This window comes from Prionailurus bengalensis, chromosome E1, assembly GCF_016509475.1.
Source record: "Prionailurus bengalensis isolate Pbe53 chromosome E1, Fcat_Pben_1.1_paternal_pri, whole genome shotgun sequence".
Taxonomy (NCBI): Eukaryota; Metazoa; Chordata; class Mammalia; order Carnivora; family Felidae; genus Prionailurus; species Prionailurus bengalensis.
In genome coordinates this window covers 655,794-679,453 of record NC_057347.1, presented here as the reverse complement: position 1 = coordinate 679,453, position 23,660 = coordinate 655,794, and the positions used below count along the sequence as shown (strand labels likewise).

The 23,660-nt window shown below is 62.6% G+C and overlaps 1 protein-coding gene across 1 annotated transcript; it reads right to left on the bottom strand.

Moving 5' to 3' along the window:
* Positions 1-3,445: 3,445 nt before the first annotated feature.
* SLC13A5 (solute carrier family 13 member 5) lies at positions 3,446-23,630 on the bottom strand. Its single transcript, XM_043582728.1, has 12 exons — positions 23,414-23,630; positions 17,906-18,034; positions 17,559-17,695; positions 15,581-15,765; positions 14,854-15,022; positions 13,713-13,835; positions 11,735-11,950; positions 10,934-11,034; positions 9,637-9,755; positions 7,313-7,474; positions 4,608-4,745; positions 3,446-3,944 (listed from the first exon to the last, which is right to left on the bottom strand). Exons 1-12 carry the CDS (start codon positions 23,516-23,518, stop codon positions 3,813-3,815), a joined length of 1,716 nt encoding a protein of 571 aa, XP_043438663.1. The 5' UTR covers positions 23,519-23,630; the 3' UTR covers positions 3,446-3,812.
* Between the last annotated feature and the right edge of the window lie 30 nt (positions 23,631-23,660).

The window sequence follows — 23,660 nt, the reverse complement described above, 5'->3', positions numbered from 1 at the left end:
GGGAACGTGGGCCGGGGTGGGGGCGGCGATGTCGCTTACAAGGTGTAGACGGTTGCTTAAAACACTGAGCTGTATACTCAAGACCTGTACAATTCACTGGATTTAATTTCACCTCAATTTAAAAACAAAATTAACCGCTGAATGGAAAGACATAAAAACGAGTCAAACCTAACATGCCCTGGAATGGAATGATCTCCAAATAAATTAAGGGGAGCGGCGGGAATAAGGACAGTGCACACAGCATGCCCCGTGTGATAAGGAGGATGTACATCTATTTCAACAGCTCATATATACAAGATGTTTCTGGAAGGATGTGGAAGACACTGTTGGCAAACCCCTTTCCGGAGGGGCTGGAGGCCTTGAGGTCCAGCGTGGAGGGCACATCTCAACGCTATTTGGTACCGTCGGAATTTCTTGTACCGTGTTGGTGTTAACTTTTTAAATACAAAACCCAGCCAGACTTTCCCGACTGGGTAACAGCATTCCGAGACTCAAGTCTGGGGTTTCTCTGGAAGCGGGGCCATAAACGCTGCCTTACGGCGGCCGGCCGGGGGCAGCCTGTGTTGCTCAGGGTGGACGTGGGCATCTGGACAAGCAGACCAGGGAAGGGAGAAGCAGAATCCTGAACCAGGGCACCGAGAGAAAAAACCCAATACCGGACTGCGAGGATTTCAGCCCGAGATGGTCAGATTTCCACCGAAGAACGTGAAAACCCAGCTCGTGGCACAGGGGGGTTATCTGGTGGAAACTTCTAGTTTTTTGCCTGTGTGTGTGAGAGGAAGCTTCCCTGGTGGGTTGGGAGGTACAGCTCCTAAGAGGCCGTAGGACCTGAGGGAGAAGCACCTAGAAGAATGGGTTCTGAGCCACGAGCAGGACCTCCAGACAGTCCTGGAACTGGTCTTTACTTCTATTCTGAGGACAAGCCACCAAGCAGCCCACTGAGTGTTCACTTTGAGGCTGGACTCCATGCTGCCGAGCTCATCCCCGCTCGGAGCCCAGAGCAGATGACTCACTGTCCCTCGTCGGCCACCGTGGAACGGACGGTGGGGAGGAGGGACCGGTCACCCGTCCCGGGGACACGTCGGCTCAGTGGCCCTGCCAGCGGGGGAGGCTGGGGCCTTTCCCTGAGGAAGCTCTCAGCCTGGGGGACGGGGGTAGACACTGCACAACCTGGGCAATGCGCGGGATCCCCGTGGGGTCGTGAGTCCCCGGCCACACGGCTGAGAGAGCCGTCCCAGTCAGGACCACGTGCTCGGTGAACCCCGGGCCCAAATGTCCAGGCAGGTGCCAAGAAGAGAGAACAAGGGTCTTGGGCAGAACCTCTCAGAGGCAAAATGTTGACGGGGCAGAGGTGTGAGAGGCCTTCCGGCAAATGGCGAAGACCGGGTGGGGGCGGCGGTGGGTGAGGGGAGCCGTGGGTCCCTTGGGGAAGGGCCCTCGGAGGGGCCAGAGTAGCCCTGTTGGTTAGCGGCCCAACAGCACCCCCACCGTTTTCTTGCCAGAACCCCGACGTTGTGGTGGGTGGAGGAAACGTGGGCCCATTCCCCAGGCCCCGGGAGAGGAGTCCGACTGGCCTCCTGACATCCTGACGACGCTCCGGTTGCCCTGGGTCCACGACCTGCCTAACGGTGGCCTGTGGCCACGTTGTGGCCGGCAGCCCCTGGAGGGGAGACTCGGGCCTTGGGAGAAAGCGTTTGCTTTCCTGGTAAAAGGGGAAGACGCAGCAGACCTCACGCCCCCTTCTTCCCGCCTCCAGTGCCAGGGGCCGCAGGGGCAAGCGTCACAGTGAAAGCTCCGTGTGCTCAGGAGTCCAGGGCCATCGACCTCAGAGTTCCTGTCCCGGGGACACCACACGCCCGACGGTTACTTTGCAGCCGAACGCAGTCCTGGCGGGCACTGGCCATAATGGAGCGCGCGCGGCTTCGGGAGAAGTTGTGTAGAAGCAGCCTGTGGTCAGGGTCCCCAGCCCGAGGGTCTGCTCTCCGGAAGCCCCTGCCCAGCTTCCTGTCAGCCAGCTGGAGCCCCCCTGCCCCCAGCCCCCAGCCAGGCCCCCTGGACGGCCTTCGTGACCTCGCTCACGACCACCCTCTGGGCGTGTCCACCGGCTGCACCCACAGCGGCCCCTCTGGCCTGGCCAATGTCCCAGCTCCCGGCCGGCGGGGGGCCCAGGCCCTCGGGGCCGCCGGACAGGGGCACGGACACGTCCCCTCACCTTGGAGGAGCAGCCGGCCATCCTCACACTCTCCCCAACCGGACACTTTGCTCCCTCGGACACAGACGCCCCGTGCTGTCTTGAGCCCGCCTCTGAGGAGGCAGCGGTGGGGGCCCCGGTGCGACTCTCTTCCCCGAACCCGTGGCCCCCCACTGTCCCCGACAGGTCCCTGGGGGCCAGGTCCTTCTCGGCCAGACGGGGAGCAGTGGACACCAAGGCGGAAGGTCCGGATGGAGCCCTAACTGCCGGAACCTGGACGCAACTTTGGACACATGACTTGGCCCCTCGGAGCCCGTGTCCTCGACAGACAAGTGAGGATAACACCGGCCCAGCCCATGTGGCTGCCGCGGGGACCCAGGTACAGATCCCGGGGCAGCACCGGGGACGGGAGGTGGGCGGCCAGTAAGGCTCACTCACCCACCTGCCCCCTCCCAGAGCCAGCGCTCCTGTCCGTGGAAGGCACGCGGGGCAGGGCCCGGAATGATCCCCTCCCGGGAGCCTGGTCCCCGAGGGCGTTGCCCTGAGTCCTGAATGGTGTCCTGCCCTGAAAAATGCCGTCAGGGATCCTGACGTGCTTCTGCTTCCAGAGCGGCCAAGGAGGCTGGCGGGCGGGGGGTGGAGGTCCCGAGGGTCCCCGCGCCGCCCTGCCGTCCTCGCCCCCGGAGGCACCAGATGCTGTCAGCCCAGGGACCGCCGAGCACTGCTTATCCTCAGCTCTGTGGCCACCAGTCAGCGGCAGGGAGCTGAAACTCCGGCAGGGAGACCCTGTGGGGACCCTGCTCTTGGCCGTCAGCAGCTGTGTCCACGCCGGGCCTGCGGGTGCAGGAGCACCCGGATCCCCACCGGTGGCCCCAAAGGGGCCACGGCCGCCCGTACGTGGAGTGCGGCCACAGCCGCGTGGGGTGTCAGGAAAAGCACCCCCAAGGCTGGGCTCACCGCCTGCAGGATCAGGGGTGCAGGGGGACCCGGTCCGGGGGTCCGAGCATATGTGGGCCCGGACAACAGAAGGGGTGCGTGGGAGGGCTGCGCAAGGGTCCACGTCGTCCGCTGACACGGGGCGAGGCCAGGAGGGGAGATTAGCCAGTGGTGTGCGGTGGCTAATGTCAGCCAAAGTCCTCACCCTCGGGTGGCCGCAACACGGTCCCCACGGGTCCCAGAGCCTCCGAGCCCAGCGGCCCTCCCCGGGCCGGGTGGCCCCTGCCGAGCGACAGGAAGGAGCGGAGGAGCCCAGGAGACGCTGGAAGAGGGACGGGCTCTGGAGGCTGTTTTCTCGCTTCCCGAGCCGCGATCGGAGTCCCCCTCAGATGACGCCAGACCCCAGCCTGGGGCCGGCTGGCGGCCGAGCTGGGACAGGAGCCTGTGTCCTGATCCCTGTCCCAGGAGTGACAGCAGGCCCCCGGGGGGCTCCCCCCTCTCCCGCCCTGCAGAGCCCTCCCCCCCCCCCCAGCTCTGCATGGAGCCCCCAGGCTGGGTCTCCGTGGGGGTGTGGGCATCACTGGATCGCTTTGGGGAGCGAACCCCAAAGTTGTGCCGGGAGGTGTGCTGGGAGGTTCGGGTCCTCAGGAGGGTGGGGGCGGCGTGCCGGGTCGCGAGGCTCTCCCTAGGTCTCCGCGTGTGTCAGGTTAGCCCAGTCAGGGAAATGGTCCAAGTCAAAGATGACCCGTCCCCACGTGTTGACAGCCAGAAATACACAGAAGACTCCGATTATGTTCATCATGAGTCCTGTTTTCACCTGGAAAAAGACGGGTCAGAGTCAGCACCCCCTGGGTGGGCCGGGCCATCAGAACAGCCGTGACCGGCTGGTCTGCTGGGCTCCCGTCCCTGGGCCGTGCTCTGTGCTCTGTGCTCAGCCCGCCCCCAGGCAGAGCAAGGCGGGTTGGCAGGTGTCCTCGGTGCTCAGAGCCTCCGGGAAACCTCCATACCCAGGCCAGCATTTGGAAACAGCCTCGGGGAGGTGGCCTGAGGCCCAGCGGAGGCTCTGTGACCACGAGGGCCTTCCTTTCTGGCCTCCCCCTCCCACCCCAGGTGACGGAGCCAAAGCAGAAAGGAGGGGGTCGTCCTCTGTCTGCGTTTGCGGCCAGGACATCCCCCGCTCCCAGGCGGTGGCCTCTCCCGCCCCCTCCCTGCTTCTCCTGACTGTCCTCGCGGGCTCCCGCTGGTCTTGGAAGCCCGTCACGGCCACGCGGGACCCCCGCCCTCACCCTTTCCGAGGGCTCAGCGAGGGCTCCCCAGGTGAGAGCTTCCACGCCTCACCTCCCAGCTCTGGGGGGGCAGAGCGGTCCCCGGAACGTGAGAACGTCTCAGAAAAGAAGCAAAGAAGCACATGCATGCAAACGCACGGGTCGTGGCCGTCACCGGTCGGTACCCCTGACGCCAGCCGGGAGTCGTGCGTTACCATGTCAGAAACCTTGAGGTGTCCGTAAGCAAACACGATGGCATTGGGCGGGGTGGCCACGGGCAGCATGAAGGCAAAGGACGCGCTCAGGGTGCAGGGCAGCATGACGTACAGCGGGTTGAGGCCGATGGAACGTGACTGGGGAGAAACACGGCGCCACGGGTCACACACGCAGGCGCCGAAGGCTCCAGGGACCGTCTCTCTGAAACGCGTCCCCCTAATGCGCCCTGTGCCTCCGTCCCGCCGGCCCCTCTTCCCGTCGGCACGGGTCTCGGTAAGAGCCTTGCTGGGCCCTGAAGGCTGAACCCGCAGCCACCTTCCGGGGAGGCCTTCCCGAAGGCCCCCTCGGTCCACTCAACACCTACTTCCTGGGCACCAGCTACGTGCCACAGACCATGCCGGGTGCTCAGGCCGCACCGAATCTCGCGGCGTCCCCGCGGCCCACGTGTGCACATGGCTGTCCGTCCTGCCACGGACCTAGAGGGCCCGCGTCTCCTCACCTACGCACACGCGTGCTCTTACACATGTCTGGGATCGTTTTGCATACGGAATTCGATACCGCTCTTTACTCTACAGCTTAAAATTCAGCCACATCAGACAGCGGCCCGCACCGAGTGGATGTTCGTTAACTGTTTGCTGAATGGACGAATGCTATAGCTCACAATATTTGTTCGTGTCTATCGAAACTAGCGATGATCCCTCGTGCAGATTTATGTGCACATGACGACAGACGCCTGTGCAACATTATATCAGCAAAGCACTCAGGAGACAGACTCATCCCTAAGCCGGTGGCCGCAGAAGCAGGCTGCTTAAATGAAAACGTACCTACAAACAAGGGGACAGCTTGGGGCTGTGAAGAATGACAGCACAGGAAAACAAAATTCAGGTGCAGAGCAGGACCACAGAATGAGGCCATTGGTTTAAAAAGAGTGTGTGTGTGTGTGTGTGTGTGTGTGTGTGATACATCCAGAAAGATACCTAAGAAATGAATAACAGAGGGGCACCTGGGCTCAGTCGGTTGGGCGTCTGACTTTGGCTCAGATCATGATCTCATGGTTCATGAGTTCGAGCCCCAAGTCGGGTTCTATGCTGAAAGCTCGGGGCCTGGAGCCTGCTTCGGATTCTGGGTCTCCCTCTCTCTCTGCCCCTCCCCCGGTTGTGCTCTGTCTCTCTCAAAAATCAATAAACATTTTAAAAAAATTTTAAAAAGACATTAATAACAGAAATGGAAGCTGGGGGGGGTCAGGGTCTGGCGTTACTGGACATTTGTTAGCCACGTGTAAGTATCATGTTTTCAACTCTAAATACCCTTCAAAGCTGTGATCCCCCCCCATGTGTGAAAGTATCATTCCATATGAATATATTTAATCTCCCCAATCCTCTGCTGTTATGAAAATATTTTTGTAACAAGTAACTCTGTGATGGGTTGTTCTGGAATAAGGACCTCTGGAGATCTTCCCGAGATACATTCCCAGACATGAAATTGCTGGGGCGGACCTCAGGTTAGGGTTCCTGTGGGTAAACAGGTCTCAGGAAAGGCCACGCCCGGGCACACGCCCTCTGGGGAGGGCTGAGAGGCCCAGGCAGGGCCCCCGTCTGTGTCCTGACCCCACTTTCGTCCTGGCCTTGGATGTGTATGGTGTATGCACCCCACGTGCCTCTGTGACCCAGCTTGGGGGTCGCCGCCTGCTCCCTCTCCTGGGGTGGGTGCTGAGGCCGGGGCTCCGGGGGCCTCAGAGGTACCGTGGGCTTCTGCTTCTAGGAAAGCCTGTTTTCCAAGGGCCTGGCCACACCCCCAGGTGAAGACCTCCATTTGTCTGGCTCTGGGCTGGAGGCCTTTCCCGGGGACGGGGGGCGCTCACCAGCGCTGGCCCAGCAGCCTGCTTAGGGGAACCGAGTTCCAACACTTTCATCCCTGCCCGGAACGGAAGGACAAAACCACTGGGTTTTACTTCCATACACGCGGACGCCGGGGCACAGAGTGGAAATCTACTGACTTGAATCCTGAGCTCTTGGCTCAGACTCCTGACTCCAGGGTGACAACCACGGTCTCTCCCAGGCTCGGGCTGTCGCCCACAGAAGATTTCCACGGTCCCCGTCTTACTTGGCCCTAACCACAGCTTGGACCCAGGTCCTCCGACTGCCAGCCCAGCCTCCTGCTGCACCACCCTGAGGTCGGGACCGCCGCGCGATGGGCGTTGGAAGGAAGCGTAAGAGATCACAGCCTCTCCGTGCCCTGCCTCCTCCTGAGCTCCGGCTCGCACATGCCTGCCCACAGCACAGACCTCTAGCCTGGCACCGCCCCCCGCCCCCGCCCTGACCGTCCTCTCCCTCCCGCCTCCCCAAGACCCAGTCCCCCAGGCTCTCTTCCTGGCGGCCCGGCCCGGCCGCCCTCGTGCACACCCCGGGCTACATGCTCCAGACCCTCCAACACCCCCATGACACTGGCCCGCAAATCCTGTCTCCTCAGCTTGAGAAATAACCAGCCACATTTATAAATGGATTTTGAGGGCCTGGTTCTTGCCGTGCACTTTGGGGACCGCGGAGGACCCGAGGACAGAGACCGAGGGTCATCAGAGGCTCAGAGGCCCAGGCCCGCAAAGCGTGTTTGGGCTCCGTCCCTTCAGGGACCCAGGACACGGTCCCAGCTTGGCGGCTTCTTGTGCCATGACGGCTAAGGGTCCCCTTCCTGGTGGGTCACTCACCATGGAGGCGAAGATGGGCAGGAATAGGGTCGTGGTGGCCACATTGCTCGTGCACTCGGTGAACACGGCAACAAGCAGGGACAGGATCAAGGTGATGGCCGCCGGGGGCACAGAGTGCAAGGGTTCCATCTGCTCCCCCATCCATTCCGACAGCCCCGAGGCCTTGAAAGCAGAGGGAGGGGGGGCAGTCACCGAAGGCTGCGGGCCCGGGGAGCTCAGCCCCTCCTGCAAGTCTGACTCTCTCTCTGCATAAGGGCCACGGGTGGGCTCCACGAGGCCACACCCTCAGTCCCCACCCTCGCCCTGCTGTCTCCTAAATCCGTTTCCAGCCCAGCTGGTCTATACCTGAATTTTGGCCCAGTGACACTCAACATGCCTCTACCTGAATTCACTCTCTCTGGCCCAGAGTCTGCTCCCCGGGGCTCCCATATGCCTGCCGCCCACCCTGGGAAGCTGGACACCGCCCTGGGGTCCCTGTCCCCTTCTTCCTTATGCCCACTCAGCCACCCAGTCACCCAGAGCTCCTCATCAACCATCTCCTCTCAGCCCCCGGTAGCTCTCCACGCTCAGGAGAGGGATCCGAGGCAGACACTGGGGATTTAGAGCGGGAGCGAGTCTCAGGAGAGACTAGCTCACGGGGCCTCACGCTCTGAGACTGGGTTGGACGACCGACTGTATGGGGCGCCTGCTGGATCTCCCTCAACGCCTCCCTGCTAGGTCTACTCGACCTCAGGGTGTTTTCCCAAGTGCAGATCTGACTGATTCGCCGCGGCCACCACCCTTCAGTGGTCACCCGCTGTCTTCACAGTAAGTTCACTCTCTCTGTTGTAACCCCCGGTGGAGTGGCTGCACCAGCCTCCTCTTCTGCTGCTCCTGCACTAGAAACGGCACACTTCCCCCTTCACTCAAGTGTCACTTCTCCCTGACATGCTTTTCCAGATACGTCCCCCTCGCCAGGCTGCAAAGGCCTCAAAAGCAGGGACATATATCAATCTCCTCTGTAATGCTCAGACTGATTTAACAGGGACATAAAGGGAATGTTTGATGAATGAATGAATGAATGAATGAATGGGAGATAACAGATGGATGGATGGATGAGGTGACCAGATGAATGCATTTGTTCATCCAAAAGATATTTATGTCCTTGCTATGCACTGGGCTCTATTCTAGATGCTGAGGGAACAGCAGAAATAAGATAGACCAAATTTGTCCATGACATTCTATTCCTGGATGGATGGATGGGTGGATGAATGGACAGATGGACGGATGGAAGGGTGGATGGATGGATGGATGGATGGATGAATGGACAGATGGACAGATGGATAAATGGATGGATAGATGGTGGATGGACAGATAGTTGGATGGATGGAAGGAAAAATAGATGGGTGGATGGATGAATGGATGGATGGGTGGATGGATGATGGGTGGATGGACAGATGGACAGAAAGAAGGATGGATGGATGGATGGATGGATGGCAGATGGACAGATGGATGAATGGATGGATAGATGGATGGACAGACAGACAGTTGGAGGGAGGGAGGGATGCAGGGATGGAGGGATGGAAAAATAGATGGATGGATGGATGGATGGATGGATGGATGGATGGATGGACGGACAGCCAGTTGGAGGGAAGGAAGGAAGGAAGGAAGGAAGGAAGGAAGGAAGGAAGGAAGGAAGGAAAAACGGACGGATGGATGGACGGATGGATGGATGGATGGATGGACGGACAGTTGGATGGGTGGATGGATATCAGCAGCAAGCTGGCTCATCTCTCCCTCAACCTTACTTCTTCCCTACTGGGGAGGAATAGAAGTAAGAAAGTTTCATTTGTGTGTGTTTTCTCCTAAACGCCAGTCCTCTCCTTCTGTGCTGTTACATACCTATCTAGAGAAAAATGCTTAAATGTCAACTGTATCAACAAGGAACTCATCAAGTAAAAGAACCAGGTGTAGTGGTGGAAGTGGTCACAGGGACTCGAAAGAAAGACCTCCCAGAACAAATCAAAGCAGAGATCATTATCGCCAACCCCCGGGGCAGCCCTCACAGCGTCCCCTGCCTCTCTTGGTTAACTTATTCTCTTGGTCACTTATTCACTCGTTTCTACAACTTTTCAAAGAGCACTTTCTCTCTTCCAGGCACTGCCCGTGTTGCAGGGCCTCTCGGTGATGAGACAGAGTCCCCTGTCCTCAAGACACGTGCAGTTCTGTGGAGCAGACACAGAGCCACAGAGCACAGAGCAGGGGTGTGGGCAGAGGGACACCTCAGGTCTCTGACGCCGTCTTGTGCAAGAGGGGCCCTGGCAGCCGGCAGCCGGGGGCGTTACCTCACATCCTTTGGCCAGTGCGAAGCCGCCCCCCAGCAGCAGCACGATGCCCCAGGGCACTTTCTCCTGGGTCACCTTCCAGGTCAGCAGCGCAGGGGGATAAAATGGAGTTTTCCTTTCTGGGAAGAAACAATAAAAGACACACATACACAAGCCAGAGCAGCAGCGCGAAGCAAAAGAGATCGATTCCAGGGGAATCAAAGCCTGTGTGGACCAGGGACGCCCTCCCAGAGCGAGGTTTCGCATCAGCTGAAACTCACAATGAACGCCACACCCAGTGCTGGTGAAAAATGCTGGGTAACGCTGTCACCCACTCCTGGGGAGCATACGCATTGGCCCAATCTTTTTGAAAAGCCATTTGGCATATACACCCTAACAATAACACGACTCCTGGAAATTTATCCTAAAGAAGAAACACCTAGGGGCGCCTGGGTGGCTCAGTCGGTTAAGCATTTGACCTCAGCTCAGGTCACGATCTCACGGTTTGTGGGTTCGAGCCCCGTGTCGGGCTCTGTGCTGACAGCTCGGAGCCTGGAGCCTGCTTCGATTCTGTGCCTCCCTCTCTCTCTGCCCCTCCCCTGCTCATGCTCTGTCTCTCTCTGTCTCAAAAATAAATAAAATAGGGGCGCCTGGGTGGCGCAGTCAGTTAAGCGTCCGACTTTGGCCAGGTCACGATCTCGCAGTCCGTGAGTTCGAGCCCCACGTCAGGCTCTGGGCTGATGGCTCGGAGCCTGGAGCCTGATTCCAATTCTGTGTCTCCCTCTCTCTCTCTGCCCCTCCCCCGTTCATGCTCTGTCTCTCTCTGTCCCAAAAATGAATAAACGTTGAAAAATAAATAAATAAATAAATAAATAAAATAAAAACATTAAAAAAATTTTAGAAAAAGAAGAAACACCTATGCACCTGAAAACACTAACTGATAGCAACGGAAAATGCCAAACGGCCAGAACGTTCCACAAGAGAGAACAGATCCGCCCCTCGATGCGCTTCGATGCCGTAATTAGAGAAAATGGACGTGAAGCCTGTGGCATTAACAGGAAGTGATCACACCGTAAGGACACGAAAACCCAAACAACCGAGAAACGGAATCTGAGCGGCCCGTGTAACACACATGCATCCCAGCAAAGACCGGAGGAGAGAAACCGGAAAAAGCACGGACGGCCTTGTGGGAAATTGGAAACGTCTGTCTGTTCTCTTATAATATTGCCAAGGTTTCTAACGTCTGGAGGGCACAAGAGAAGAATTTGCAGAAAACAGTCCCCAGGGAAGGCCTGACGAACGCTCCCGGGGGCCTTACCCTCCTCCGTCTGGCCACGGAAGTTGAACTGGGGCCTCTGCGAAGGCACTACGAACAGCAAGGTGGCCACAAAGGTGGCCACGGTGGCGTCAGACGCGTACCTAGCAGAGAGAGCACACGGACGTGCCCAGCTCAGTTTTGGGACCATCACCACTCGGCGAGCCTGCTCTGCGTCTACAGGCTCAGCCGAGCGTGAGGACTGGAGCCCTAAGGGCCGTGTAGACGGAACCCTGGCTGGAAACCAGGATGTCCACGTCTCTGCCCAGCTCTGCCCCCAGCTGGGTGACCCTCAGCCACTGGCTTCCCTCTCGGTCTGTGCTGCTCCGTGGACGAGCCTCATGACCTCTGCTCATCAGGCTCTCTGGAATCCTGGGTTCACCAGGGTGCCCACGAGGGCTTTGGTGATAACTCAAAAGCCTTCAAATGCCACAGGTGGCCACAGGCAGCTGTCCGCCCGCCCGCATGGCCTGCCTTGTCTAGGACACGGGTGTTTCTCAACCTTGCTTCCTTCTGGCCACAGAACAGCTCAACCTGGAGGGAGGCAGCACACATCCTCCGGGCCAAAGAGGCCCTGGACCCCGGACTCCGTCTGCTCTCAGAGGGAGGAAAGACGGCAGAACAGAAGTTTGGAAGCTAGAGCTCCGGGCTCAGCAAATCTCTCTCCGTCACATCCCGGCCACCCTGCTTGGCCAGCAGGAACTGTCTGCGGGCCTGTCGCGAGGACTGGGGAGAAGAGAACCAGCCGTGAACCAAGGCAGCACTGCAGAAGTCACGCGCGGGGCCGGGGAACCCGTAACTTACTTTGTCTCGCCCTCCTCCCAGGCCAGCGACACCCAGCCGGGCATGAAGCCGGGGTCCCGGGAGAACCACAGGCCGACCAGCAGGAGGAAGCAGAGCAGGACGTTGGCCTCGGCGAAGGAGAACGGCCCCAGCTTCCTGTACTCCTGCCACAGCAGCTCATACACGGCCTTCTCGTGATGCCTGCTCTCCAGCCCGCAGCCCCAGGACGCCTTAAAACTGGAGGTGCAGAGACAGAAGGCGGCGAGGCCGGCCGGACAGTCAGACGGCGCTGCCTGTCGCCCACGGCGGCCCTCACCTGCCGGCCCTCCCCCGCAGGGCGCAGGGCGGGAAAGTCTCTGTTAGGTGTGCCCAGCGCGTGGCCCAGGGCGTCCCCAGAGCCGGAGGGGGCTCCCCGGGAGCCTGTGGCCACGGCCACCACAGTGCGCCCTGCAGGACCTCCCCCGGAGGTGCTGGCATGAGGGACAAGGGGGAGGAGGGATCCCTGGGCAGCTGTAAGGGTACCTCAGCCGTGGGAAGGGCCGGCCAGGGCCACAGGGCCCCGGACGTGGGCCCACGGGATTCTCCGGGCATTCCAGCCCCGGTCAGCCTGAAGGCACTGGGCGAGGCCAACAGGACTGTCCCTGGAGAGCCCTCCCTGGCGGGAGCGCCTCCTGACCCCTGGGGCACACTTCCCGGGAGGGCAGGGGTGCACGGAATCGGCACCAAGGGCCAGTCTGTGAGCCGTTCTCGTGACGCCGGCTCCCGGGATAAGGGGCCACTCGGTGCTCTCAGCTGCCCGGCCCGTGTCCGGTGCCACACGTCCGGCACCGATTCCACGGCGGCTGCAGATGGGACTCCCTCGGGCAGGTGGGTGTCCATGCCGGCCCCCGGCCGTTGCCGCCACGCCTCCCGGACGCCCCCTCCCTGACATGAAGCGGTTCGCTCCCGGCTCAGGGCCAATCTGGCGGCTGCCGGGCTGGCACCCGATGCCGGTGGGTGGGTCGGGCTGCCCGCGGGAGCCCCGGGCTGGGGGTGTGGGGTCCTGTAGAATGGCCGCCACGGAGCCCCTGACCCGGTGCTGCAGAGCCGGGGCGGGGAGGCCCTCGGACCCCCAAGGGCGTCGCCGGGGAAGGTGCGCAGAGGAACCCCCATCCCTGGCCCCGGGGACAGCCTGCTCAGGAAAGCCGGGTACGAGCCGGCTGTGATGTCCCGTTAGTGCTGGGGGCCTGTGGACCCCAGGGCTGGACGTGAACTCGTGAACTCGGAAGGCGGCTTCCCGGACGAGCTTCCTAGAGGAGGCTGGAGGCAGCCTCCCTGAGGTCGTGCCCCACGACCTGAGGTTGATCCCCACGACCATCCAGATGCGGGACCCGGATGAGGGCACCGCAAGAGGCAGGTGCTACCCCTGATCCGGTGAGGGCATCTAGGAAGCCTGGGGCAGGGGCCCCCGGGGCCCGAAACGCTCCAGGCACGGCCTGCTGCTCCCGCCATCGGGGCTGAGTGGCAAAAGCTGTCCCGGCGAAGCTCCGGGGAGCTGCCCACCCACCAGGCTCCGCGTCGGGTTAGCAAGGACCACGGGGCTGGAGCCACGGGCTGGCAGTGTGGGCGCGGCAGCCCCGAACGCAGACACGGGTGGAGGCCCTCCTCAGAAGGGCGGCAGAAGCCTCGCCAGGCTGGGGGGGCCACAGCTGGGGTTCCTGACATGACATCCCCTGACGCTGGCAGTGCCCCTGTGGCCTCGGGGCCAGCCCAGTGCCCCCTGCTCTCTCTGCCAGGAGCTCAGCGGGCCTCGGGGCCTCAGGCAGCCCCCCAGCCCAGGCTGGCGCCCCTGACGCCTGGCTGTACCGGGCCTCGTGGCAGTCAAGGGCAGTAACCCTCGGCCTCCCCAAGAGGGGCTCTTAGGGACTCCGCTGTGTCCCCCACGTTCGCATGTTGAAGCCCTAACCCCCGGCCAGACGGGCTCGCCTGAGCCTCGCACGGACGCACCGGACCCACTCACCTGAACCTCATGTAGACGCACTGGAGCCACAGCCAGGCCAGCAGGAGCATCACCAGCATGTTGGGAAAGGCAAAGCCAAACCAGGAGGCGAAGTTCACCAGGTCTTTGCTGTCCGGAAACAACCTAAAGGGAGAGACACTGAGCTGTGCACGGTGGCCCCAGGGTGGACGCTGAGACCGGGCCTCGCCACGCACAGAACAAGACCGGGGGGTGGCTGACCGCCCTGCCTGAGCATCCGGGCCCCCCTGGGGACCTCGCAAAAGTCAGGGCCTCGCCTACACACAGGAGCCGGCCAACAGCTTCAGGGCTCCACGGGTGAGGTGGGGGGGCGGGGCGGGGGGGCCCGGGGAAAGCCACCCTCCCGATCCTCCTGGGGCTGGCGGAGGGTCACTTCTGCGGCGGCCGGCCCTCTGCCCCCAGGCACCGGCTCCCTTAGGCACAGCCTTCCCCACTCAGCTGCCTTTCCCAGAGGAACTCCGGGGAGAACGGTAAGGCCATCATTATAGAAGGTCCTCAAAGATCAAAACAGTCTGCGTGTTGGGCCTCAAGTGTCTGCGGGCTGGGCTCCTTCCCGCCTCCCGGCTGTCCTGCCTGCTGGCCTGGTCCAGCGGGTAGCTGCCGGTCAGGGCCCCTCACTCGGTGATCCCAGCCCCACCCGCACCAGCCGGGCCCAGGATGAGACTCCTCAAGGCCTGTGTCCCTTTGTGGCCAGGGCGGGAACGTGCCCACCAGCCCTGTGGTTTTTCTGCAGCCCCTTCAAGGGCGCTTAGAGGCAACAAGTAACCTGACCTCTGACCCTCCCATAGGGCACCACCGTTAACAGCCGGGGTTGTTAACGCATCGAGCCTGCTGCGAGGGGGCTTCTGTGTCTGTTTTCTGCAAGTTTGACGGGGACCCGGCCTCTCGCACCACACTGTCGTTTCCCTCGACTTCAGCTCCGTATTCAGGGCACATTCCCGTCGGAGCGAGAGCCCGGGGAGGAGGGCAGGACTCGCCCCAGAGCAGAAGCCAGCCTGCAGGGTCTCGGGCAGGTGCAGGGCTGTCCGCCCCGGCCCCGGCCCCAGCTGAGCAGGAAGGAGAGCTGGGGGCCCCCCGGCCCCGGGCCCTCCTTACGTCCCCAGAAGGCAGGCCCGTGACTCACTCGTGCATCTGGCCCAGGAGCACCACGTTGGGCCCCGTCCCTGTCAGTGTGGCGGTCCCTCCGATGCTGGCCGCGTAGCACACGCACAGCGTCATGGCCTTGCGCACGCTCCTCCGGTCGCGGTCGGCCCGCAGCCCCTCGGGAGGCCCTTCGAAGGTCACTTGGCTCCCTGTGGGGGGCACGCGGCGGGCTGAGCTCCAGCGCCTGACCTTGCCCCGGGCCCCTGCGGCCTGCCTCCACCTCCTTCCAGGAGCTCAGCTCCACACAAATCCGGCGGCTTCACACACGCCCTTCTCTCCTGGTGCCTTGTCCCTGCTCAGGCTGTTCCCTCCGCTGGGGGACAGGGACAGCCCTCCGAATCCACCTCAGGGCCCTCTCCCCCCGCAAGGCCCGTCCCTCTCCAGCGCTCCCTCGGCGTCCGGCTGAGGCATCCCTGGGTCAGATGAGCCTCGCTGGGGGCCTCCCTACCCGGCCTGCCGGGCTCTGCCATCCCCGGGGAGCGTGTCTGTGCACCTCTGTAGCCGGAACCCGGCCCGGTGCCCGGCGACAAGGCCATCGCCCCCCCACCCCGGGGACGTGCAGTGAACGCGGCAGAGAATGAATAAGACAGGCACTCTCTGGCCAGCCCCGGGGCCTCCCCCCGCCCCCCGATGCCTGTGGGAGCAGAGGCCCCCCAGGCAGGGACAGGTGCTGGCAGGGGTGAGGGGCACCCGGGCCGGGGGCTCACCTGGTAGCTGGCTGGCCCTGCCCTTGTCTGCCAGCTCCAGGGCCCCCAGGCCAGCCTCAGCGGAGCCGGCAGTCTCCATCTGCTGTAACATGGCCTCCACGATGGGCACCATCATGGCCGTGGTGGCCGTGTTGCTGATCCACATGGAGAGAAAGGCCGTGACGCCCATGAAGCCCAGCATCAGCCTGTGGGGGGGGGGGGGCAGGGAGGGAGGTTCCCAGCATCAGCCTGCAGAGGCGGGGAGGGGAGGGAGGCCACAGGTTCCCCCGGCCCCCCCCTCGGGAGCCAGCGGGGGACGGGACGGCCCTGCAGGGGTGGCAGGGGCCGGGGCCTAGGTGTGGAAGCCGGTGTGAGACCAGATGGTGTCGGAGGGGGTCACAGCTATAGTGCCTCCCCCCACAACCCTCCCCACAAATATTCTGACACCCCTGTGCCGGCTACAGGGTCACCGAGAGCCTCAGACCCAGTCACGGCTGTAAGGGACTCCCATCCAGCAAGTGAGCACCAACATCCAGCTGGAGCCGGCCCAGTGGGGAGAGCTGGCTCCAGAGTGACCAGGCTGGGCGGCCAGCCCTCAGGGGTGGGAGCCTGCCCCCCGCTCCATCCACGCCCTCTGCCCCCTCCACTCGGCAGTGGACCAGGACCACAGACTGTTCTGGAAACATGTCCCTTTACTGGTAACACCCCATCTTCCCCAATGTCTAGACTGGCTCCTCGTGGAGAACCTGTCGGACCGCAGCCTTCTCCGAGGCCTCCCTCCCAGCTCCCGCCACCAGGGCCGAGCACATCCCCTCCCCCACCTCCCAGCCTCCCTGGGACATTCGTCTCTGGCCGGATCTGGAGGAATGTTCCCACATCTGCTCCCCCTTTCGGCTGTGAGCAGGGTCTGATTCTTCCCCGAGGCTCCAGGGCCGGGACTGGAAGGCTGGGGGGGGGGGGGCTGAATGGGACTCTGCTGCTGGTGGTCTCCGTGCTCCTGTGGGCCAGACCCCTCCCCGAGGTCACCGACCAGCCCGAGGAAGGATCCAGGGAGGTTCAACAGGTGTCCACGCAGGTGGGCCCCATGGACCCAGAAGAGCAGAGGCCAGGAGGAGGCCACGTCTGCATGAGTCAAGACCCCACGGAGGCTCAATGAAAAGCCCCCCCAGGACGGGCAGTGCCGTGGACGGCCGGAGGCCAAGCTCCCAGGAGGAGTGGAGACCAGTGTGTGGCCGTCCCGGGTCTGGAAGGCAAATCTGTGCGGCTCGCTCCAGAACGAGGTCCACCTGCTTGTGGAGAAGCCACACCCTCCAAGGATCCCGAGAGTGAGGATTCTGAGAATTCTAGAATTCAAGCCTCTAGACTACGCGGGGGCTGTGCATTGGACCCTGTAGAAGCTCCCTGCAGAAGCTCCATGGAGCGTGACAGATCGGGGTCCGGGGTCTGGGAGTGCCCGGCACGACCCCGGCACATGGACTCCCCAGGAGGGATGTACCAGGAATTGACCAGCCGCTGCCTCCGGAGGCTGGGCTGGAGACACAGGGACACAGGCCTGCCTTCACTGAGGGAGCCCCAGGAGAAAGGTGCGGCCTGAGTCCCCAGTTAGAGGCTCAGGCCGGTCCGACCCCCATGTGGCCGTCAGCAGTCTTTAGCCTGAGGGCAAGGTGGCAGGTGCTGCGGTCAGGGTCAAGCCCATTTCCTGCTTTCCCCACAGAACCCCTAGGGGTATCAGGCAGGGCTTGATCCAGCCTCCACCTGCTCGGTTCCCTGTGGGACCTGCAACCCCTCCCCCAGGTCCTCTGAACACACGGGGCCTTCCCTGCCCAGTCTCTTCTGCATTCAGAGGACCTTTACTCCCCGCTGCTCACACGCCCCACCCAGGGGTCCACTGCCTGCCAAGCCCTGGCGGCCGGCCCTCGCCCGCGGGGCATCTGGTGTGGCGCGTCCCGCCCCGGCCCGGCCATGCAGAGCCCTGTGCCGAGAGAGAGAGGGCGCTCACTGTGCTGGCTTGGCCCCCACCCACAGGAGCGTGCGCAGGGCTATCCTCTTGTGCAGATTCCAGCGCTCCACGGCCACGGCCATGATGAGGCCGCCCAAGAACAGCATGTTGGTGTCCTTCATGTACTGGATACACACCTGGAAGACAGCACGGGGCCCATTAGGGCCACCCCGGCCCCAGGACCGGCCAGCAGGCCAGGCCGCCCGAGTGGGGACGGAAGGTCAGGAGGTCCGTCCGCGGGCCAGACATGTCGGGTCCCCGGGGGGCCGGGCAGCTCCGACAGGGGCTCGGGGAGCGTGCCACGGGGCAGACGCAGCATGCCGCCGGGGGCCCCCGGGGGCGCTCACCTGCTTGGAGTCCAGAATCTTCAAGAGCGGGAAGAGCAAGGCCGGCATGAGGGAGGTGACGGCCAGGGGGATGACCTCCGTGCACCAGTACACGGCCATGAGGATGATGACGTAGGCACACCTGACGAACTGAAGGAGCAGCCCTGAGGCCTCGGCACCTGGTGCCCCCTTCCCCCACCAGGCACCCCCTCCCCGCCAGCGGCCGCCGGCACGGCCGGAGCAGGCTGCCATAGTCAGAGGGCCTGCCCTCGGGCCGCCCCACCGGCACGGCCTCCCCGGCCCAGGACCCGAGGGGACCCAGGACCTCCTGCCCCTGCCTCCCAGCTGGGTCCTGGGCAAGCCCTTGCACCTGTGCAGGACAGAGTAAGAGAGGGGGCGTGGAGGAAGAGGGGGGAGGAGGAGGACGACGAGGACGAGGACGAGGACGAGGACAGAATACAGAGGTCCCCAGCTTCCCACGGTTTGACCTAACGGTTTTTTGACCCTCCAAGGTGCCAACGTGGCCACACGAAGTAGGATCCGTATTTAGAATTCCCCGGGCTCCGCGCGAGCGGCCGGCCTCCTCTGTGACCCTGGCGACAGCGGCCTCAGCTCAGAACAACCGTTCTGCGCCCCCACGGGCCTCCCGGTGGTCACTCTCGGGACCGCACTCCACGAATTGCACAAGACATTCAACACTTGAGGTCGGAGAAGCTGGTGCCCGACTGCGGGCCGGCTGGTGAGCTCCAGGCGCCACGGCAGGGGCTGAATGCTTTCTCCGCCTAGATACCTTCCGCTGGCCGTGGGTTCACGGGGACACAGCCCCGTCCCAAGTCCAGGAAAATCTGCACCTGTTCAGTAACGCGCCGGTCACTCTCACAACAGCAGATGCGGCGGGGATCCTGGCCCCCTGCCGTGGAGGAAGTGTTTCCTCTCGGCCGGCACGGGAGGTCGGGACCGCCCCACGTTCTCCAGGGGACCCGCTCGCCCCAGCTCCTGCTTCGGCTTCTCATTCCCGTCCCAAAGGGCTGCCCGGAGCGCCTGCTCCCGGAAACTAGCTGCCAACCAGCCCGTGCGGAGAACCACTGGTGCAGGGTATTCAGGCTTGTTTTTATCACTGGGCTTTCTCATCAGCACCTCCCGTCACAAAGGCCTCGAGCTTCCGAGTGGAGTCTAACCCTGGGCGAACCGTCCGTCGGTGCCGTTAGCCGCGTAGCCCCCGGGACCTTGGCTTTGCGGTGAGACAGGCCTGGTTCTGGCACGAGCTGGAGGCCGGCCGCTCACCGGCTGTAGGACTTGGGGCCTTGGCCCCATCGCCTCCGGGGACGGGGATGACCTGGCCCGCCTCCCTAGGCTGGCATTTGGGGTGCCCACCCAGACCGCCCTCTCCCCGCTCCCGGCCCTTCCCCCGAGTCAGCCACACCGGCCGCCCCTGCCCCTCACCGTGCCACCGCCCCCCTGAACCCTTCTGACCTTCCCACGTCCGGCCCTGCACACTGTGGCTCCCTCTCCCAATCTGCAAATCTGTTCAGGGCATCCCCCATTCAAAAGCCTTCTGCCGGGGCGCCTGGGTGGCGCAGTCGGTTAAGCGTCCGACTTCGGCCAGGTCACGATCTCGCGGTCCGTGAGTTCGAGCCCCGCATCAGGCTCTGGGCTGATGGCTCGGAGCCTGGAGCCTGTTTCCGATTCTGTGTCTCCCTCTCTCTCTGCCCCTCCCCCGTTCATGCTCTGTCTCTCTCTGTCCCAAAAATAAATAAAAAACGTTGAAAAAAAAAAAAAGGAAAAAAAAAAGCCTTCTGTTGCCTTCAGGACAAAACCCAAATGCCTCAGCAGGGCTCAGGAGACCCCCTGTGAGGAGCAGGCCCTACAGACACCGCTCCCCCCCCCGCCCTGTACCCTGAACTTCTTTGGCGGTGACTGTCACCACTTTTCTCTTGCACACATGCTACCCCCCCCCCCCCGCCTGAAGGGACCGCTGGCCGCACAGCTCCAGGGTTCTCCCCAGTCCCTCCCCCATCCCCCCCCACCCACCCTGTGTCCCCAGCAGCTCGCACCCTGGGCTATCACGGCTGGCCCCCACCCAGCACACACAGCCAACAGCGACCAGCTTGGGGGCAGAGCCCGAGCCCGTGGGTCACTCTGTCCTCAGCACCCAGCACCGGCTGACACTCAGGGGATGCTGGCCGAGTACCGATGCGGGGACAGACCAGCCGAGCCTGAGCCATCCACCTGACGGCAGATGCACCTGTGCACGGTCACCTTCTCGTCACCCAGGAGACCACCTACTGTGTGCAGGAAACATTGCACCAAGACCTGGAAATTCTCCATCTGGACGGTGTTGCCAGTCATAAAAAATAAACTTCCTTCGGCCTCCCAGGAGCACCGCGGGGCACTGCCCGACGGCCCAGCCACTGCCGCATGGGGACCAGCAGTTCTGCGGGGGACCAAGCCAGCCTTGAGCTGTAGACACAGCATCCGTGGCCTCTGCCCCCACTAGACGCCAGTAGAAAGGGCCCTCTCCAGGGCTGATCGTAAAAATGTCCCCAGACTTTGCCAGACGTCCCGGGGCCCGGGGCCTGCAGGGGTCAATGCTGGTTGGAGTCGCAAGGTTCAAGGCAGGACTGCAGCGCGGTTAGAAGCCCAGGCTTTGGCGCTAGACAGACCCGATCCCTGTCTACTATCTGCCACTGTCTGGCCTTCAGGGTCCCTGATGTGTCTGGACCCTGGTTCCGTGGCGGGGGGAGGCTAGGAATGATCCCCTCCAGCGGCGGACAATAAGGAGGTACATTGTAGAGACTTTAAAAACAGCAACGCTGTCCCCAAATCCTTCTCTTCGTCATCATCCTGCCGTAGCAATGCCCAGCAAGGTCGCGGGCACACCCCCGCCGCCACTCCCAGCCCGGCCCTCTCCTGGCTCGTGCCCAGCCAAGAGCACCCATTAACGTCCGGTGTGCAGAGAGGGCTGGGTGTGACTCATGTCGTCTAAACTCAGCAACGTGACACGTGTAACCACTTTTCACGGCCCGGTCCCTGGAGGCACCAAATATAACCCGCTGGGAATGCGTCTGGAAGGGAGCTTAATTCCGAGAGAAAGGTGGACAGTGGGAGTCACAGGGCAGTGCCCAGCACGCAGCGGGTCAACAGCCGTCTGCCCGATGCACAAGTGAATAAAACCATGGCTCATTATGAAGCTAATTAACAAGCAAGGGTGTCTGTGACACGGTGCTTAACGGGGAAACGTGGGTGAGAGCACATCTGTGCGTGGGTGTGTGTTAGGGCACTTAAGGGTGTTTTCATGTTCATATTATATGTAACAGACCTTGCAATTAAGAATTTTTAAATAATTTTGGGGCACCTGGGTGGCTCAGTCGGTTGAGCGTCCAACTCTTAGTTTCGGCTCAGGTCGTGATCTCGCGGTTCGTGGGTTCGAGCCCTGCGTCCGGCTCTGGGCTGACACTGTGGAGCCTGCTTGGGATTCTCTCCCCCTCTCTCTGCCCCTCCCCTGCTCGTGCTCTGTCTCTCTCTCTCTCTCTGTCTCAAAAATAAACATAAAAAAAACTTAAAAAAGAGAATTATTTAATAATTTTAACAAAACAAACAATAGGATGAACATATTGTTTATTTTGTTAAAGAGCAACCTTCTCGGGGAAGGACCCAGAGAAAACTCCCAAGAAGTGGAGCAGAGATGAAGCCAGGAAGGATCAAGGTGGAAAAAGAGCAAAGCCGGGGAGAGGGCCGGGCACCAGCAGAGAGTGGCTGCCTGGGAGCCGCTTCCGCACGCTTGGGGACCGGGACGGCCGCCCACGCTGCTGACCACCCGCCCGCCGCCTTCCCGGAAGCCCTGTCCCCGACAGGTGCACCTGGCTTCCTTGCACAGGGGGCGCTGTGGGGGCGGGGCAGCGAGCCCTTTGCTGGTGACCAAAACAAGATGCACCCGGGAGGGAACAAGAACAAAGGGTCTGGACGCCGGTGGAGGGGGGGGGAGGAGACAGCACAGAAGGCTGCCTGTAGGACGCCTCTCACGAGGGTCTCCCCTTCCTCGCCTGATCCTCGCTCCCAGGGCGGGTTGCTGAAGTGCATACACACCCCGAGTTGAGGGTCCCATCAGGACCCCCCTGTGTGTGCTCATGCGGGCGTGTAGAGGTGTGTGTGGGCGGGGGGGGGGAGAGTGGGGAGGGTGGGGGGGTGTGGGGTCTCAGCCACGCTCTCTCTGAGCAGGAAGGTCAGCCAAGCTGCTGTCACCCTCCCAGGAACTTCACTCCCTGCCAGCACAGAGGAAAGGCCAGCTTTCCTGCCTGGCTCCCTCGCCGTCTACGAGAAAATACGGCTTCTTGCAGCTGGTGCGGCACTGAAGGGCCCCCCACGGCTGGATCTGAGGCCCTTGGCCGGTCCAGGGTCACGCGCAGCCCACCCAAGGGTCCTTCCGGCCTCCCTCCCCCATCCTAGGAACTGGCATCGTCCGCTTTTGGTGCCCAAAGTCCGAAAGCGTCAGAAGCACACCTCCTCGCCCACTGTAGAGATGAGAAAACCAAGGCCCAGAAAGTGCGGGCTCTTGGGTAAAGTCGCACAGAGAAGGCGGTGGTGGAAGTGAAATCTGTCGCAGGTGGGCTCCCCCAACTCCCAGCCCAACCCCCTACCCCTTTGGCCCCCGGGGCACCCCCTAAAGAGCTCCTCTGTTCCCCTGAACCTGCCCCCCGGTGGGGGTGGGGAACCGGAGGTTTCCTGTCTGGGCTCAGAGTGAAGGCGCTCAAAGAGGGATGGAGGGAGGAGCAGCCAGCAGCCACAAAAGCCTTCAAAGGGCTTCGGGTCTCTGCCAAACGGGCTTCCACAGCCCAGCGGCCAGGGCTCCCGGCCCGCCCCCGCCCTGCGGCCAAGGCCATTCATCCAGGCCTCCCTCCCTGAGCGCTGGGCAGCCGGGTAAGGGCCGCGGCTTCCCCGAAGCCCTGGGTCCTGCCACCCAAGGCGTGAGCCTGGGAACGCGCCCGCCTCCTGCCCAGAGCCGCAGGCCAACTCTGACCAGCCTCTCAGCCGGCGGCTTCCCGGCCTCGGAGCAGGGAAGAAATGTGCATCACTGAGAGGGAAACTGAGGCTCAGAGAAGGGCCAGGGAGCGGCAAAAACAGCCCTTCGGGATCCACTCAGGGGTTTTTGCGAGCGTCCCTGACTGGCCTCGGGAGCCCCCCACAGCTGCGAATTCCTCACTTGCTAAGAGGGGGTGGGGGTACACAGGCGCCCAGGCTCCCCGTGGGTGCGGGCGACACTTGAGGGTGAAGTGGAGGGAGATTCCGAGCCAGGGGCTGAGCCCATGGACAGCCTGTGTGGCAGGATCCCAGCTAGCTTGCGGGTTTCTGCGCCCTGGGGTCTCCGTGCACCTCGACATTGTTTGTGGGCACCTCTCATCTGGCCCCCGGAGCTCCCGCCAGAGTGCGCGCCCGGGGATCCCCGCGCTCCAGCTCTGTGCTCCCGGGTCGGTGCCCGCGGCCCGCGCAGGGCGCAGGGGGTCGGCGGGGCTGCGGGGAGACGCAACTGACCTTGGCGGGCATCAGAATGACGAGTGGCAGCAGCAGGAGCGGGGTGAGGAACAAGATCACGAAGGACTTGAACCTGGAGACATAGCTGAGCGCCGCCGAGGCCATAACGCAGGAGGGAGGCGGCGGGAGAGGCGAGTGACGGCAGCCGGCGACCCGAGGGCTTAAGAAGGGGCCGCAGAGGGAAGGGGAGGGGGGGGCAGTGCCAACCCCGCCCCTGTGGCGGGGCCTCCCCGCGGCCCCAGGGGCG